This window comes from Carlito syrichta, unplaced genomic scaffold, assembly GCF_000164805.1.
Source record: "Carlito syrichta isolate Samal-C Ts95f unplaced genomic scaffold, Tarsius_syrichta-2.0.1 Scaffold305536, whole genome shotgun sequence".
NCBI lineage: Eukaryota > Metazoa > Chordata > Mammalia > Primates > Tarsiidae > Carlito > Carlito syrichta.
This window is the reverse complement of record NW_007249632.1, coordinates 229,567-247,188: the sequence shown is the minus strand read 5'-3', so window position 1 is coordinate 247,188 and position 17,622 is coordinate 229,567. Positions and strand designations below refer to the sequence as shown.

General features: G+C 36.2%; 1 protein-coding gene across 4 annotated transcripts in view; it reads right to left on the bottom strand.

Annotated features, from left to right (window-relative positions):
• The window catches only part of ASPH (aspartate beta-hydroxylase), a 207,459-nt gene extending 196,441 nt beyond the window's left edge, over window positions 1–11,018 (bottom strand). For 2 of the 4 annotated variants that reach the window (XM_008061711.2, XM_021714251.1), the window contains exons 1-4: window positions 10,877–11,003; window positions 4,101–4,250; window positions 2,574–2,618; window positions 1,152–1,220 (exon numbers count right to left, since the gene is read on the bottom strand). In XM_008061711.2, the coding sequence (XP_008059902.1) occupies window positions 1,152–1,220; window positions 2,574–2,618; window positions 4,101–4,250; window positions 10,877–10,892 (280 nt within the window). In that variant the 5' untranslated portion in view covers window positions 10,893–11,003. Of the gene's footprint in view, window positions 1–1,151; window positions 1,221–2,573; window positions 2,619–4,100; window positions 4,251–10,876 lie in introns of all 4 variants that reach the window. The other 2 variants (XM_008061710.2, XM_008061712.1) reach the window with 2 other exon arrangements.
• Between the last annotated feature and the right edge of the window lie 6,604 nt (window positions 11,019–17,622).

The following is a 17,622-nucleotide window of genomic DNA, read 5'->3' as shown; positions in this document are numbered from 1 at the left end:
TTAGATATGCAATGACAGAATTACATTAAAAAGATTATTAAGGTTAGACAGGAAAAGAAATTGTATAAAAATCTCATGGTAAGCTTTCACTGTTAAGCAACTAACACTCATTTCCACTGAGCAGTAATATGAAAACATAAGCTAATATAGCTTAAAATTTAAAAGCTTTATTATTTTTAATCACAACTAAAATCCTTTTTTCATATTTAGAATATATTGTTTTAAAAAGAAGTGAGATAAATCTACTGAAAATAGTTACATTGGTCACAGATGTGGAATCCTCCCATGTTTTCATGTCAATAAAATATACACAGAGTAGTGCATTTAGGGAGAATTTCTTTGGGTCATTATTCTACTAAGCTTATTTTATAACATCATACCAAGTACATTATTTTCTAAAGACTTGATATAAAATGTTTTCACATATATGATGCTACAATGAAAGCAAAGAAAATCTTATTAGGCCAGATTATATAAAATTTGCATATTAAAATTAGCATCATGCTTTCCATCAGGATAATATTTTAAAACAATTGAGGAAATACCACATCATTATTTACATTTTAAAAAATCTAAATCATAAAGACAAGTAATTCTGATGTCAGAAAGTAAAGGATCTAAGACTTCTAAAATAGCAATACCCAGTGAAAAGACCAGTTCATATTTTAATGCTACCTTTAAAATATGCATAGGACATTTTAAGATGTTTACTATCATGATTTTATTTTAAAATAAATTTTTATAAGCCTGTAGAAATTTACATTTTCAAATGGAAGTGAGTTATGTCTAATGTTGATGAAGGACCCCTAAATTACATTTCACACTATTCTAGGATATTATCTATATTTTCAAATGTAAAGTTCAGAATAGGAAGTATTTTAAATCTGAAGACACACATTAAATTATTATTCTTATTAAAATACATATATGAGTGCCTATATACTTATCCATTGATAAGAGTGAAATGAAACATGAAAGTCTATGGAAAAATAATTAAGCCATTTAAAATTTCAACAGGAATGAAATATAAAATTTATGGGGGAAATATCTTCCATAAGCTATATACTATTGACACAGATATTATTAAAGGAAAAATTTTATTTTGTTTCTAGCATTTTACCACTATGAACAAAAATGAAATGTGTACTTGCCTAATAAGACTTTGGCATCATCCACATCAAAATCTCCATCACCATCAGCATCATAGATTCCAAGTTTTCCTACAAGGGGGGAGGAATGACAGGTATAGGAACAAAAGAAAAAAAAATTAATAAAGTATTACCACTTATTGCACTCCTGCATATCAGTCAACAATCAATGCCAATTCTTTGCTTTCATAATCCTGCAAGGCAATACCAAATGAAGATCTTACCTAGAAATGGTGAACAATTCACTTAGACACAGGAAATGTTTACCTAACAAATTCTAAGAAATACAACTGTTGCAGTATTTTGTTTAAAGGTTTAACAATATCCTGATCTAATAATTTCTGAATGTACTGTCCTTCTAAAAATATTTTAAGGAAAGTTTTAAACAAATATAAAAAATTATATTGATGCATTTCCAACAGTTACATAAAATTTAATGTTTCTAAAGCAAAAAATTTCATCACACTATCAATATCCGAAGCAAAAGAAACAACCAATGAGGCCTCAAATAAAGACTAAATGTAACAGAGTGTAAGTAATAAAAATAAAAGTACAATTAATTTTATACTTTATAATAATGATTTACAACAGAAATACCACAAATTAACCTTGAAGAAGGAAAAAAAAAAGACCATTCTGGAAATAAAGTATGTAAAAACCAGAACCTTTCTGAAATTACAATGGAAAACATATGGTTGTTCTACTTAAAGAATTAGCACTGGCCATCTATTACTAAGGGGAAACAAAAAAAACCCCTTAAAACAGATATGCTGAGAAGACAATACTACCAAGCCCTCAAGAATAGCAAATATGTATTTAAAGGGTTTTTAATCCTTTCTCCAAAGGAGCACTGTTGTGTTTAGCCTTTCAAATAATAAATATATTCAATCTCCTAAAAAAGCATCCCATAATAAACGTGACTCATAATTCACATAGCGTTCACAAATACAGCATTAGTTATAAAACAAAAACCTGTTGGCAGCACTATTACTATTTCTTGGATGCAAAATATATCAAAAGGTTGCATATGACCAGGTAAAAACGTTGGTGCAAAACAGCTAAGATTAATCTTTATCACCCCGGAGCCCTTGTTCTACTTAGGAAAACAGTTAACTTGCTAAGTAGAAGTCTGACTTGGCAGGCACACACCCATCTAAAATGACAGTAACAACAGAGAGATGAGAATGTTAACATTTCTATTGCTAAGAAAATGAAAAATACTCATCTGCAGGTCAAGGCCATAACAGTACAGAGCTCAAATAACATTAAAAGATAGAAAATATGGTCCTTCCTGACAAACTTATAAGGGAAAATTGGTCCTACCACTTACATTCTCTGATGCAGACGATAACTAAATTAGTAGAATAAGAATGAGGTTTTAGAGACTAACACAAGTAGACTTAGAATGGATCTCCAATAGCCTACCTTGAAGTACCTCTGATAAGTTATAACGGAAGTCCTTTGCTTTGGCTGCATGCATGTAAAAACATGAAAGTTGTTACTAGTGCTTATGGTACAAATATTTAAAAGCTTTCTTTTGTTTAACATGCATTCCCTAGCAACACATCACTGTAAGTTAGTAAAAGCACAAATATACTCAGAAGTTTGTCTCTAAACTAAAATTACCCTTCTGTAAGTCTAACAACCTATCCAGACACTTTCCTCAAAGAAATAAAAATTAAACATTTTTATGAAAGACAGATGACATGTAAGTATATTTTGTTATTCTTTGCCTTTTTCCCCCAGAAAGATGACTATAATCTGACAAGTAAAGCAGAAGAACAGGAGGCCCAATGGTACCCTAAACATATGCAACCCTAAACATAGAGACAAGTGTGCATTTTTACAGTGACAGGTTCACATCTTTCACCGGATTATGAAAGAGGAAAGCCATTATTCACAATAGCCAAAAAGTGGAAACAACCCAAATGTCCAAGCAAAATGTGGTGCATCCATATGATGGGATATTATGCAACCATAAAATGGAGTTAAATATTGAACCTTAAAAACATTATGCTAATTGCATAAGGCAGACATATAAGGCCACATTATATGATTCCATTATATGACATATCTGGAGTAAGCAAAACCACAGACACAAATCAAATTTGCCAGGAAAGGGAAAAAACCAGGAAACTGAGTATATGGGGGGAAGGGAGAACAGAAATTTTTTTGGAATTAGATAACATTGATGGCTACATAAAATAACGAACATACTAAAACCCATTAAGTTGTACATTTCAAGTATTTATGATACTGACTTTTATGTTATGTGAATTTTATCTCACTTAAAAAAATATTTAGGGGGATGTGGGAAAAAAAGACTGAGACTCTGAAAAGAATCATTAATGTAAAAAATTATGCAAAACTGCAGGGATTATGGGAAGAGAAAAGGGCAAAGGAGGAGAAAGGAAGACACTATTGGTAGTACCACAGCAACTTCCTCAAAACAGCATACAGACTACACCTACACACACACTCTCACATACACTCACAACCACACCCACCCATCTCAGCATCTACATATACACACACATACATACACACACCCCATCCCAATGCAGAAGCAGAGGATACGCTTTGAAAACTCTCCCTAAGGAAGGATTTTGCAAATTGTGCATTTTTAAAATTTATAATGTTTAAAAAAAGAATCAAAATTATAGAGTACTGCATACAGTAAAATAGAGTACTATTTGATAAAACTTCTCTCTGTGTGACAGACATACAATAAAAAGCCTATTTTTTTTCCACTGTAGGTCATGTTCAAAGAAGTTCAAAAGTTACTAGTCCAAGGTAACCCTGATAACATGTCCTTGTGTTCTCATCCACTTGAGAACCACTGAGAGGGTACAGAATTGCCAGTACCAAAAAGATGATAATAAATATTTAAGATTACTAACGGATGTCACTTACTCTCTTGCAAATTCAAATAAAAGATATCAGAATTCTTACCTAGAACTTCCTCATAATCAACAAGATCAAACCAAACAACAGCTACTGATGTCCAGACTCCCAGCAATGCAATCACCATAAACCATGTGAAAAATGAACTTCCAGAAAGTCCTCCTTTCTTCCCATTCTTGTGTCCTCCATGCTTTGTCTCTGTTTAGAAACAAATATAAAATGTCATTATATAAAGAGTAAACATTTTACTAAAAATATTTTTGCACACATATTATTTCTCCGGTAATTTGGCAGTATGTACAATGGAAGATCATTTCAAAAAAATTTCACTTAAATTCTTAAAACATGTCACATAAAGATTTTTGAAAATAAAAAAAGCATCTGAGCCACAGTTCTGTAGGCTAACAGACCTAGTAAGCTTTGCCTGGGAAATACTTAAATAAAGTATGAGAGAAGAGTTAAAATTGGCTTACAATGAGATGTTTCAAATAGAAAGGAATTACAAGTAAAAATAACCAATGGGGAAACTCAGTTCTTATAAAAAGTTGTTATTTTCCAATCTGTGCCAGAACCAACTATCTTGAAATACCTCAAAATTTCAATAAATAGTGATTGCTGAAATAAAAAAAAAGAACAGAAAAAAGCTTCTGCTCAGTTTCAGCACGATATAGTCATAACATTGAAGTAATGAAAAAAATAAACTACTGATGGGCTAGCAGATTTTTCTAAAGGATTGCTACAACATGCATATTCCTTCCTCCTAAGTTCTTTATCAAAACTACCTGAGCATTATCTCCTTCAAAGTTCAGAGCCTATCATCAACTTAATGAAATCATACAGAAATGTAGCCAAATCCTTTTCTATGTCCCATTTCATATCTGCAGAATCTTAAAACTCTGTTAACTGCCACAGGAGAAAATATCTCCCCAGAAACCACTCCATTTTCTTAGCCAGAGAGAGAGAAAAAGAAAACTAGTTATAGGAAACAGAGGTCAGAGACAAAGAGAAGTACAGAGCAATTCTTTCCCACTCCTTGACAAGATTTGCTGGGGCCTTTGGAAACAGGAAAAGGCTCATTCACAATGGTCTCAAAGCAGGAAACAGCTTTGTAAACCGCTGTCCACCAAAACTGTCATTTATCACATTTGACATGCTTAATATACCTTATATTCTTTCAGCCAAAAGTAAACAAAAACAATGAGTCATCTGATATTAATAAAAAAATAGTCAACAATGTCCTTAAAAGGATGGACTACAGTAGTCACAAATCCCTTAAAAAGAAATATAACACATATTATTTAAATATTAGTAAATGAAAAGTATATATCATATCCCAAATGCCTCCTGAGAAAATAAGTTTATAAATCAGGTAGAAAAGCAGGCCACTGTCCTACATTAGTGCGGCAAATGGAATTGGTGTCCAAGTGCTTTCACGTGCACTGCTGCAGGGGATCCTCACCGTGTCACGTCAGTGTTTCTCCAGAAGTCATTTCTGGATATTTATGCAGAACAATGCTTCATCCTGTGGGACTGTTCCTCATAGTACAGGGAATTTGGCATCCCTGGTTTCCCCTGAACCCAAAGGCGAATAGCTCCCAAGGCTTATAATAAACAAAAACACCCCTAAACAGTCCCATGTGCCCCTAAAGCGGCAGTGCCTGATTGAGAACCACTAGGAAGGAAAGATAGAAATAATTATGTTTTACAGAGGAAAAGATGAAATGATTCTCCCACAGTCACCAGTACATGCTGGGTAGAACTAGGAACTTACCCTGAGCTCTAAGGTCCTGAATTCTCCAATCCATAAGGAGTGGACCAAATTACATAATTTTAAAAAAAAAACCCACTAGCTAGAACTTGCCTTTTGATTTCTAAGTCCAGCTGTAATTACAGAATACCACAAGTAATTTCCAGTGGCTCAAGTCAAGAGTATCCTGCAAATATATTCCTCTGGAAGAAAAAAATGAAATTCTTCTTGTTAAAAGGATATACACATTTTAAAAATCTACAACCAGATCAATTTTTCAAAAGGAGCCATAAAAATATAATCAATCTGAGTGTATATATGTGCACTCAAGTCTATATATTTACACATACATTTATATATATAAGTATATCAAATTATGGCAACTAAATAAGACAAATTTTAAATCGCCCTTAGTGCAGCCAGCAGTGTGTCACTCTAATAAATAAAACAAATGTCATTCTTTTTTTTTTTGGAATCGAGTTCTCACTCTGTTACCCAGGCTGGAGTGCAAAGGCATGATCATGACAATCATGGCTCTCTGGCAGCTTTGACTTCCTGGACTCAGACAATCCTTCCACCTCAGCGTCCCAGATAGCTGGGACTACAGGTGCTCACCACCACACCTGGCTAATTTTCTGATTTTTTTTTTTTTGTAGAGACGAGGTTTTGCTATATTGCCCAGGCTGGTCTCGAACTCCTCGGTTCAAGCAATCCACAGGCTTGGAAGTCCCAAAGTGCTAAGATTATAGGCGTGACCCACTGCACCTAACCTAAATTTCTTTTCTTTTTTTGTGTGTTTTTTTTTGAGTTGGAGTCTCACTCTATCATCCAGACTGGAGTGCAGTGGCCGCTCCCGGCCACAACCTGCTGGGCTCCGGCGATCCTTCCGCCTCAGCCTTCCAAGTAGCCGGAATTACAGGCATGTGCTACCACGCCGGGCTGATTTTTTGATTTATTGTAGAGATGAGGTCTCGCTGCCCAGGCAGGTCTTGAACCCCACGGGCTCAGGCAATCCACTGACCTCAGCCTCCCAAAGTCACGGGATTACAGGCTGAGCCACTGAGCCCGGCTTTAAATTTCATTCTTTAAAAAGAAGTCAAACAATCCCTTTTTCTGATGTTCTTTAAATATGAATGGACCCATAAGAAAGGGCCAAAGTTCTAAATAATCCTATGGTAAATTCACAAAAATATGACTGCCAAATAAACATGGTCATCAACTTTGCTTTTAACATGATCTATATAAAAGCTGCTATATAAAAACATAATTTATATATTAAAAAAATGCTTGCTGGGCACAGATTCCATTGCTGCATATTAAGTCAATTTCAAACAGGAGTCAGTGTTTCATTACCTGAACATAGCCATGAAAGGGAGAGATTGAGTGAGAATTTCTGCAATGTTGGAGAGAGAAATGATTTCCAATATTTTTATGTCTTAAGCATATAAATCATAAAATAACAATATAAAATAAACCACTATTAAGATTTAAAATAGAAAAGATTAAAAGTGGGTAGGCCTTTTCAGGGGCAGGGGAGTACTACAGATTTCAATAGGAACATTGTGTGTTTAATGTATTAGACTTCTATGAACATAAAGACATTTTGTCTAATATTGTATCAAAATAATCTTATTTCTATATAAAACACAGATACATGCATACATACCCATCTGTATACAACATTAAGTATAAGAATAATGTCGTCTGAAACATTCATTTACTCCAAATATGGAACTGTAATAGTTAATGACTGAGAACTTCCTACCTTGGCTACCTCTTGTCCCTAAGAATTAAATTTAAATTTTATGTAAAATGAATGCTAAAACTTCACTAAAACTGGGTTCTTGACTTACCTCTTCTTGAACATTCTGTAATTGACACCAGTCTCTTGCATTTTTCCTCATTAACGGAAAATAGCAAAACTAGTAAATATAGTTCATCTTTTCTTTCATTCATTTAACATAGTTATTCAAGGTATACACCAATTTTTAACCAATAACTAAGTTTTTAAAATGTATACATCTACAAAAGTATACCCAAGATGATATTATTTAGTTATTTATTTTTATTTTTTATTTTTTGAGTTGGAGTCTCACTCTGTCGCCCAGACTGGAGTGCAGAAGCCGCTCCCAGTCACCGCAGCCTCGACCTGCTGGGCTCCGGCGATCCTTCCGCCTCAGTCTTACAAGTAGCTGGAACTACAGGCGCGCGCTACCACGCCCAGCTAATTTTGATTTATTGTAGAGATGAGGTCTTGCTGCCCAGGCGGGTCGCAAACCTGCGGGCTCAGACAATCCACTCACCTCAGCCTTCCAAAGGCTGGCTGAGCCACCGAGCCCGGCTAGATGATACTATTTAAAATAAGCCTACCCTAATTTAAAATTACTACAGCAAATGGCTTAGAAAACAAAGTAATAATTTGAATTAAAAATTCAATTCTTTCTCCATTTCTGTTTCTTAAAGAAGAAATGAGAGAGGAAAATTTCTGAGATTATAAAAAGTAAAGCATCGTTGATCAGAGTTAATGAAATAATATCCATGTGAGTTATTAACTGCAATGCCAGACATAAGGAAAAGTGGCGAAAAGATCACTTTTAAATTAAATAAGTGCATGCACCAAAACAGAAAGGGATTGAGAGGAAGAAGAGATGGGGCCAAACACACAGAAAAAACAAACAACAACAACAAAAACAAAACAAAAAAAATCTTTACTTAGGATCTGTTTACATTTATTTTAGATGTGATTTTAACAATTCCAACGAAGTTTCCTAAGTCACTGCACAAATTCTAGAATAGACTTCAAAGACAATCAAACCCAAATGAAACAAAGCAACAAAATGCTGATGGAGGAAAAGCCTATAAGAGGCACGGATCCCACAACAAGGACAGACCCAAGAACTAGAAAGCCCAAGTACTGGGAAGCCACTTATGACTAGGGCTTATAGGCAGACCTCTGACAGTCCTTCCAATAATCTTTGGTACAAGTCAATAACTGATAGTCATCTTGTTCCTGTCCTTAAAGTACTGTTTTAACCTGTTTAAGATAAGATTTTCATTCAAAACAGATTGAAATAAAAAGATTTATCACCTTAAAAGCTAAATGTTACTTAGCTAGAATATTAAATTATTAGCAATATTTTATCCATCTTTTTACCATGTCAAATAAATGAGGTATTGTTCTAGTATTATATCTTATTATTGTTAATAATAATTAACAATACAAACTCCACAAGGGAACGAAACACTAAGTTATAGAAGGGAGTCTTTCCTGAGACTCCTTTTTAGGGGAACTATTTCTTTCTATCAACCACAAATAATATACTCTTCATATGTAACTTTGCAAATTTGGTATGCCCAGTCCCGAAGGGCATATCAGTTTCTGACCAGCAAACCTAATGAAAGCATGGTAAGACAAACCTTCAAGAGGGTTTACAACTCCCTAAGCAAACCTGAAGCCAGCAAACCAGTATTTTGTTCCAAAGGTACTCGGGAAGAACACGTAGTAGTTGTCTCTATTTTCTAAGATCAGAATAAACCTAAGAGTCTTCATTTCATTTTTTGCCTTCACATCCAACCTATAGTCTCAGGGATTAGTCAAAGAATTTTTACTGGGGGTCAAGAATATGGCAAGAATTACATGATTCATTTTTTTCCCATGTTGTCTTGTTGAAATTAATGTGCTCCAAATCAAAAAATCTTCCTATATATTACTCCAAACACAGAAAATTACTACAGCAAATAATGGTCCAAATCGTCCAAAAGGAAGACTGGGCTCGGTAACAGGTAATTTTACTTATTTGTTTGAGGAAGGGGAAAAGAGAAGAAGTACCCCAGCAACTAAATAGTCATCAATTACCTAACTGGCCTACTACTAACTGAATTACAGATCAGCCATTGGTAAGTTTTAGTTAGCTTAATGTTGGGAATTTCATATTTCTACATAAACCCTATACATTTAAAGTTTTCAAAAACCATAAAAACTGTCAGGCAACCCCCTCAGGTCCCCTTCCCCTGTGGGAGCTTTTCTGTCTCAATAAATTCTGCTTCCTTAAAAAACAACAACAACAAAAAAAAACCAACATAAAAACTGTCAGGCAACTCTTCCAACTGATTATTTTCTCCTGCTACAAAATGTCACCCTTTGGGAATCAAGAACTGTTAAAAGCGGTGAGAAGTAACAGCTAATTTTACCTAATCCATGAGGGGAGAAATGTCTTCTAAAAGAACTAAAAGTTCGATATATAGTTCATATTCTTCTTGATAGCTACATGAAGCACTTAACTGAACTAGAAAGTGACTCGTTCCACCCAATTATTCAAAACAGTATTCAAAGTGGAGATGTTTATATTTTCTATTCGAAGAGTAGAATATTTTCAGTGGCTGCTTAGGTGATATAGAAGCAGTTTTCATTCATCTATTTTTTCTTATATAAATTGTCAACATAATGAGCAAATGCAGTCTGCTTTCAAATAACAGAAAGACTATTTTTAATTCACAAAGTAAAGCAAAACATACAAAAAATTAAAATCAACACATTAAAGAATACTTGAAGTGTAATGAATCAATTTATAAAAAAAAATTCTAGTGTTTTTTTCTTTGCATTTATTGTCAACTTCACAAAAAAAGTAGGTCAACTTCCATATATAGTAAGTATCTACTTGAACCGACTAAATATGTTTATTAATACAAGACTGAACATATACAGCGTTTAAGATTCTGCTATTTTATACAAAACCTGAATATACACAATTCTTTAAGTTCTTTGTAATTAACTTATAAGACTAAGAAAGACAGCTTGTACATTTTTTAAAGTTTATAAAATGCAGCCTCTAGTAGTGCAATACACTAAAACATAGTCTAAATTAAGACATCAAAACATATTCAGACTAAAGACAGACTATTCCATGAAAAATTCAACTATTCTGAAAAGTCAATGTCTCCAGGAGCTCAAAATGGAAAATGTAGAAGACACAAAGCACTTAGTCAAAAATATTTTAACGGAGCACAATTGAAAATAAAGCAAAAAGTTGTCAGCTATATCCAAGACCACTTTTTAACCCAAATAACAGTAATATACCTTTGTCTTCAGCCATTTTGATTTCTTCAATCCATGAATAATAAATACTAAAGAAAAAAAGAAAATCAAAGAGCTTTTGGCTGGTTTGGGGCACACCACATGCCCTTCCCTACCAGAATTTTAGACTGGCCAACCCTTGTACAGCCAAGGCCTCTAGAACTGAAATTGGACCTGACTGCAAACTCTGCTCACCAGTTATTTTTAGAGACCTCTACCTTATGGCCAAATGCTGCTAATCACTCAAGCTGAAATGCACTCCTAACAACCCTACAGTCTTTCTCCCACTTAAGTGATTTCTTTTTCAGTTGTTCCATCACCTAACTCCAACCCTTACACACACACACACACACACACACACACACACACACACACACACACACACACACGCTGGAAAAAAATGAAATGGAACAAATTGTGCTGCCAGTTTTGTTTTCTTGAAAGAAGCTTTTAATGATTTTCGCTTAAGCACCAACTCATTCAAAACTGAAACGAGTCTTGCTATAAAATATGGCCCAATGCCCAGAAGCAGCTTGATTTGGCCCTTCAGAATCAAATCAGATGACTAAAAATAAATAAATAAATAAATAAATAAATAAATAAAAGGATCATTAGTTTTTGTTTCAATGAAACAGAACCATAAAAGGCAAAAAATTAATTAATGTTCTAGAATTCAGATTCACAGACATTACTGTCCCAGGACTAAGTCCTCCAACAGCAAAAATAAAGCAACACCGCATAATGTTTCACTGGAGAAAAGAGGGAGACAAGGCTGGAGAGAAGGACTGGCGGGAGGGGAAGGATCAGAAAAAAATGAGTCATGACCTAGGAAACGCCATATTGAAAAGGGAGTTAGAAGAGATTATACAAACGTATTCTAATTTTTTTCTACTTCTCCCCAACCCTCTCTCTAAATAGTCTCTTCTGGGAAATAAAATCAGCCCAATTTGAATAGCATTATTCACTAATCTAAGATTAGCAGTTCACAAATTCTTAGAGTTTGGAATAGTATACTAAATTAATTTAGCACAAATATTATCTAGAGCAAGGCAGCAACCTTCCACAGTTGTTTATAAGCCTTCCCCCCCCCACTCAAATTTAAATCTTCACAGGGAAATCAAACATTTCAATGCTTTGAAGAGGAGACTGTAACCCACAATACCAATATTTGATAGCCCAGATTTGGGACAGAGTGAACTGGGCATCATGGTCAACTAAACAAAGTTGACAGTGTCTTAGATCCTCTGACCAAACGTCATTTTCTCCATTCCTCATCTCATGGATCTGTCCCACTAAAGGTTTTGGTTACTAAAATGTTAAATGATAATGAATCACTTGTTGACAGGGATGTAAGACGACCCACCATCCCATCACAATAAGAATTTATTAGACAAATATTCTGGAAGCTTTCTTTTGTTGTGCTGTTTTGGAGGGAGAAGGAGAGTGACCACATACCTTGCATAAGTGGGACCACAAACAACCACACTCACATAACAGATAGCTTGATATGGTTTCAGGCTTACAACACCTGAATTCCCTTCTTGGTTTCTTCATTAAATTTGATTTGGTGGAAGTCATCAAACATCTGGGCCTCAATCTCCTGGCTTATAAAATGTATCTTAGCACAAAGCAGGCAAGCAAATATTTGTTGAATCATCCGTACAAGAAATTTTTGTTGATTCAATTAAGCCTAGTGCACAAATCTTCTCATCCTCAATTTACAACTCTTTTCATAATCGTAGCTGTCCCTGGAACTGCTGGAGCTACTCGAGTTTCTTCTCTCTTTGCTGGCTTGTACAAAGCCAGCTGCATTCTAAATTACAGGTCTATGGCCAAATGTTGAACTGAGACAAGAATCACAGCTATTAAATCTGGATATACCTCAGTCCTGAGACTTCTTCAACACAGCTCCAATTACTCTTCCTCAACAAATCTTTATCAAACAATTTTACAGGTCCTATAGTTAACCTTCTTCTTTTGTCTTCGCTATAGTTAAATAATTATTTTGATAAAATGTCCTTCCTCCTCAGTTCACAATGGTAATGGCATACTTATTCCTTTAAAAAGGGAGATCAGGAGAAAATTCTGAAATATCATTTCATCTATCATGACACTTTGTAAGAAAAAATAAATTCTGAATTCCAAGCAAGTAACTCTTATAATAACAATTTATTTTTATGATGAAAAATGTTTATGAATAGCTTGAAAATAAATTTAATTTTCATATAGCAAATTACCCTAGCAACACAACTAAACACCTGGCGCTTTTAGCAACTCCTATGTCCAAGCAAGAGTAAACCACCAATACGTTCAAGATCGTGGAAGCCAGGACCTATGACCACTGAGGTGAGGGCTCTACACCAACTCCTCCCAAAAAACTCTACCAGGTTAAAATCCATCAGCCCTCTCATGGGTCAGCACTGAATATCTCCTTCACCCCACTCTCAGTTAGCTATCATCACAGCAATAATTCTCAAACTCTGAGCACCTCAGAATATAGAGGGAACATCATTTCCTTACCCCCTAATAATGAAAGAGAGAAAGAGAGAAGAAAATGATAACAACAAAACTCTGTTTCTCTAAGGCCCATGACATCCAATTACACTACCTTCCCCCATGCCTTATCACTATCAATAACCTCCAAGGACAGACCTTCTTCACCCAATACTCAGGGAATTCATCTACACCTCAACTGAGCCATAACAATGTGATTTCAATGTCTATCCCTGCAGTCAACTTCACAGGTTTCTTTCCTTCATTACTTCATCCCCAGAGACCTTGTTCCCCTCCCTTCTACTTCTGACACTCGTTCTTATAATCTTATCATGCTTACCACGGATCTTGTCATAAACCCAAGCAAGTTCACCTTCCTCATCTCATCTTCATTCTTCCTGGATGGCACAACCATTCTAACAAATTCTATAACCCTGCTAATAGGAAAGCTCTGCTCATTTGGCTCCATTATAAGCAATGCAGGATGCCATGAGATACTGAATATATGGTTCTTTAAAACAAAAAACAAAAATTTGTCATCTACATATAGTACTAAAAGTAAACATGAACAATTTTACACCTACTATTAAAAAGCCAGCATTACCAAGTAACCAATGGCAACTCTGTAGACACCGAGTAAAATCTACTTAAATATGCTTCTACCACCCCCCTACAGTTAGAGGAAACCACCCCACAGGTATGGTCACCATGTGACGCATTCACTGTTTCATCACAATCTCTATTTTTCTGATTTCTTTATTCAACAATTTCTTCTTGGATCATTCTCTTACTTCTACTTCCTTCCTATCCTCTCTTCACCTCCTGCTTTTACATCCATATCCATCTCAGAGTTTACAGTTCAGCATTTAAATCACTCCTTTGACTCACAAGACTTTTTTGGTCCTCTATTCTTTTATTGCCTTGATCTGTCACAATTGCATCCCTGGAGGAACACAAGTACCCTCTCCCAACAACTGCAAGGTCAGCTAGACATACCAAATAAGAATCAGTAAGAGGACCCAATGGGGACAACCCCAACTGGGCCTCAGCCCTGCCTGAAATCCTACCACCTTTCTCTACAACACTCATTTTCCTGTTCTTTACAGTGACTATTTCAAATTTCTGTGGCCCTAAAATATTCTACCCCCTCATATTCAAAACCTACCTGCAATCCCAGCACTTTGGGAGGCTGAGGTGAGAGGACGACTTGAGCCCAGGGGTTTGAGACCAGTCTAGGCAACCTGACAAGACATTGTCTCCCATAAATAAAAAAAATTAGTCGGGTATGGTGGCGCGCACCTGCCAACCTTGGAAGGCTGAGGCAAAAGGTTCACCTGAGCCAACAAGTCGAGGCTGCGGTAGCTATAATCGGCCACTGCACTCCAGCCTGGGCAACAGAGTGAGACTATGACTCAAAAAAACAAAAACAAAAACAAACCTGTTGTAGCCTCGCATCTCACAGGGCAAACAGCCCACTGGCAACGATGAAACCTGCAGTCACCTGTATCCATTCTCTGCTTTCTTCCTGATCCTCCACCCACCAAGTCCCTCCTCAGCTGCCTTACACTCTCCACTGCTCTGCACTATCCCCCACCACCAGCCTCACAGCCTTTAGCACACCTTCCCTCAAACCAGGCTAGCCCCTGTCCTAGCTTGCTCCTTCTTACCACAGGTGAAATTCTTGACAGAGATGTTAATTCACTGCTTTTATTTTCTAACCTCCCACTCACACCTCACAACCCATAGGCTGCTATCTGTCTTACGCGCACAGCTCTAATGTAGTAGCTCCAATGTCACACCAATTCCCATGTCATTGAACCCAACAGAAAGTTTTCCGTCTTCATTTTCCTTGATTCCTCAGAATTCTCTCTCCTCCTTAAATATTCTCTTCTCTTGACTCTCATGACTTCAGAATCTTCTAATAATCCTATTACCTCTCTGGACTTTCTAATTCTCAATCTCCTTTGCTAGCTCATTCTCATCTAGCTGACTTTTAAGTGTGGACATTTCATAAGCCTTGGTCCTATGCCATCTCACTTCCTGACTTCAGCTACCATCTGTACGGTTTAAATTTTTTCTCTTGTGAGCATCAAAACCACATGTCTCCTCAAGATCCCATTGGAATGGCTCAGGAAAACCTCAAACTCAGCATGTACACAACAAACTATTATCTTTCCCAGTTCTTCTCCAGTGTTCTAAATCTCATAAGCATGTCCTTGGAGCTGCCTGCTTAAGCTAAAAATCTTGGATTCACCCTTGACTTTCATCTCAAATACTCACCTCTCAAAATGGGAGTTTCTCCTTCTGGCTGTTGCAAATGGGTTACAAGGAGGCCAAGATATGGATTCTCCTCATCACCTGGGGCACCCTTGTCTATTTACCCCAGCAGATTTCTAAAAAGCACTTGTGTGTGCCATGACATAAAAAACTAGAAAACTCTGTTTCAAATCACCCAACTTTCTGCCTCTCAACTGTGATCCCCAAATTCAAATTATCATCATCTCCTAAGCTACTTCAATATCTTAACGAAAACTTGACTGCCCCATACAAAAGCCAAAATAAAATGTTTCGCTCTTATTTTATCATTATCCTGCTAAGAATTCCTTAATGGCTTTACACTACTCTCAGGATAAATATAAAATCTTCAGTGTGGCCTAGAAGATTCTACTTGACAAGGCCCCAGCCCCAGTGCTATGTCATTCCCATCCCTGCCTAGACTCCAGCCACCAAAAAAACTCTCAATGCTCTTTCCTGTCTCAGGTTCTCCACCTAGACTGTTCCCTCTTCCTATTATGACAACACTGCTTCACCACTACATACAGCCCCCACTCCCAGCTACCATCGACTCATTCTGCTTACAAACCACCTCTTTAAGGAAGTATTCCCCACTTCCCCAATATGTTTTGACAGCAGTGTGCACCTCTCTTGCAAAGAATTATTACATCGCTAATTAGACAATTATACAGTAATGTATTAATTTCTTCCTACCTCTGAACTGCAAGTTTCATGATACAAAGGACTGAATCTGCCACATTCATCCCTGTTCATTTCTCTTGCACCTAGCTGGAACTCAATAAACATTTTTAAATAAATGGATAAATGCCTTCTCAAGTCTTTGATATTATATGAGTAATCAAACCTTTTCTGCTAACACTTGAGAAATAAGGGAACAACTTATTGCTTAGTTTAGTCCAATGCCAAGTCACCTTAGGTTTCCCTAGACGTTCACCACACAATCAACACAGAATACTCCTGTGACCCTTGATTGCAAAAATATGTGAGGATTTCTAAAATCTATTCACAAGAGGAAAAGATCTACTAAGAGTTAAGAGAGAGAAATTAAGAAGGTCATTGGTGCCTTCACACTGGTTACAGTTTCAAATCAGTCTGTTATCAAATTCTTAACTTTGTCTCAGGTAAATTAGTCACTGATGGATCTTGGATGACTAAAACCTGAGGTGAGGATGAGTAGGGCTGGGAGGATGGCCACTGTAGCCAAGTTCCCCATCTGTCCCAACAGCCAAACACTGATGGCTGCTCTCCTGACTATACCTGGGTAGAAAAGCTGGCTGAAAGAGTGACAGGAATATGATGAGGTTTAGAATTTAGGCAAGAAAAATCGAGAAAGTTGTTTGCATCTTTTATCAGTATTAGTAAATGAAAATGAAGTGTCAGCAATACCCCTCTTTATCAGCCTCCAGGTATTTTTTGGAAACTTCACTATCCTTTGAACCCCCATGCTAAGAAACCACTACACTAGCATGTGCCTCTGTTTGTACCAACACTGAGCACTGCAGAAGAGAGCACCAATCAGAACATGGGTTCACCAACCCCCATCAAACGAATCTGTGATGTACCCAAACACTACTGGTGAAAAGCAAAAAACACAATATAAAAGGTAGCTAACTTCAAAGGCTAGTCCTCATGCCGAGTTAGTAAGTCCATTTTTAAACTTAATTACAGTAAATCTCCTACATACAAACCTTCAAGTTATGAACTTTAACAATGCACACCTGTGTTTTCTTATGTATTATTTCTCTCCACCAAGTGCCAGTATAGCCTGTTAAATACATACAGTACTATATAGCCGATAGTGTTAGATGGGTACCTAGGCTAAGTGAGTTGGACTTACAACAAATTGGACTTATGGACATGTTCTCAGAACGGAACTCATTTGTATGTTAGGAAATTCCTGGACCTCTCCCTCTACCTGCAGAGCAGCACTCAATAGAGAAAACTTAAGTCTTAGAGGAAAA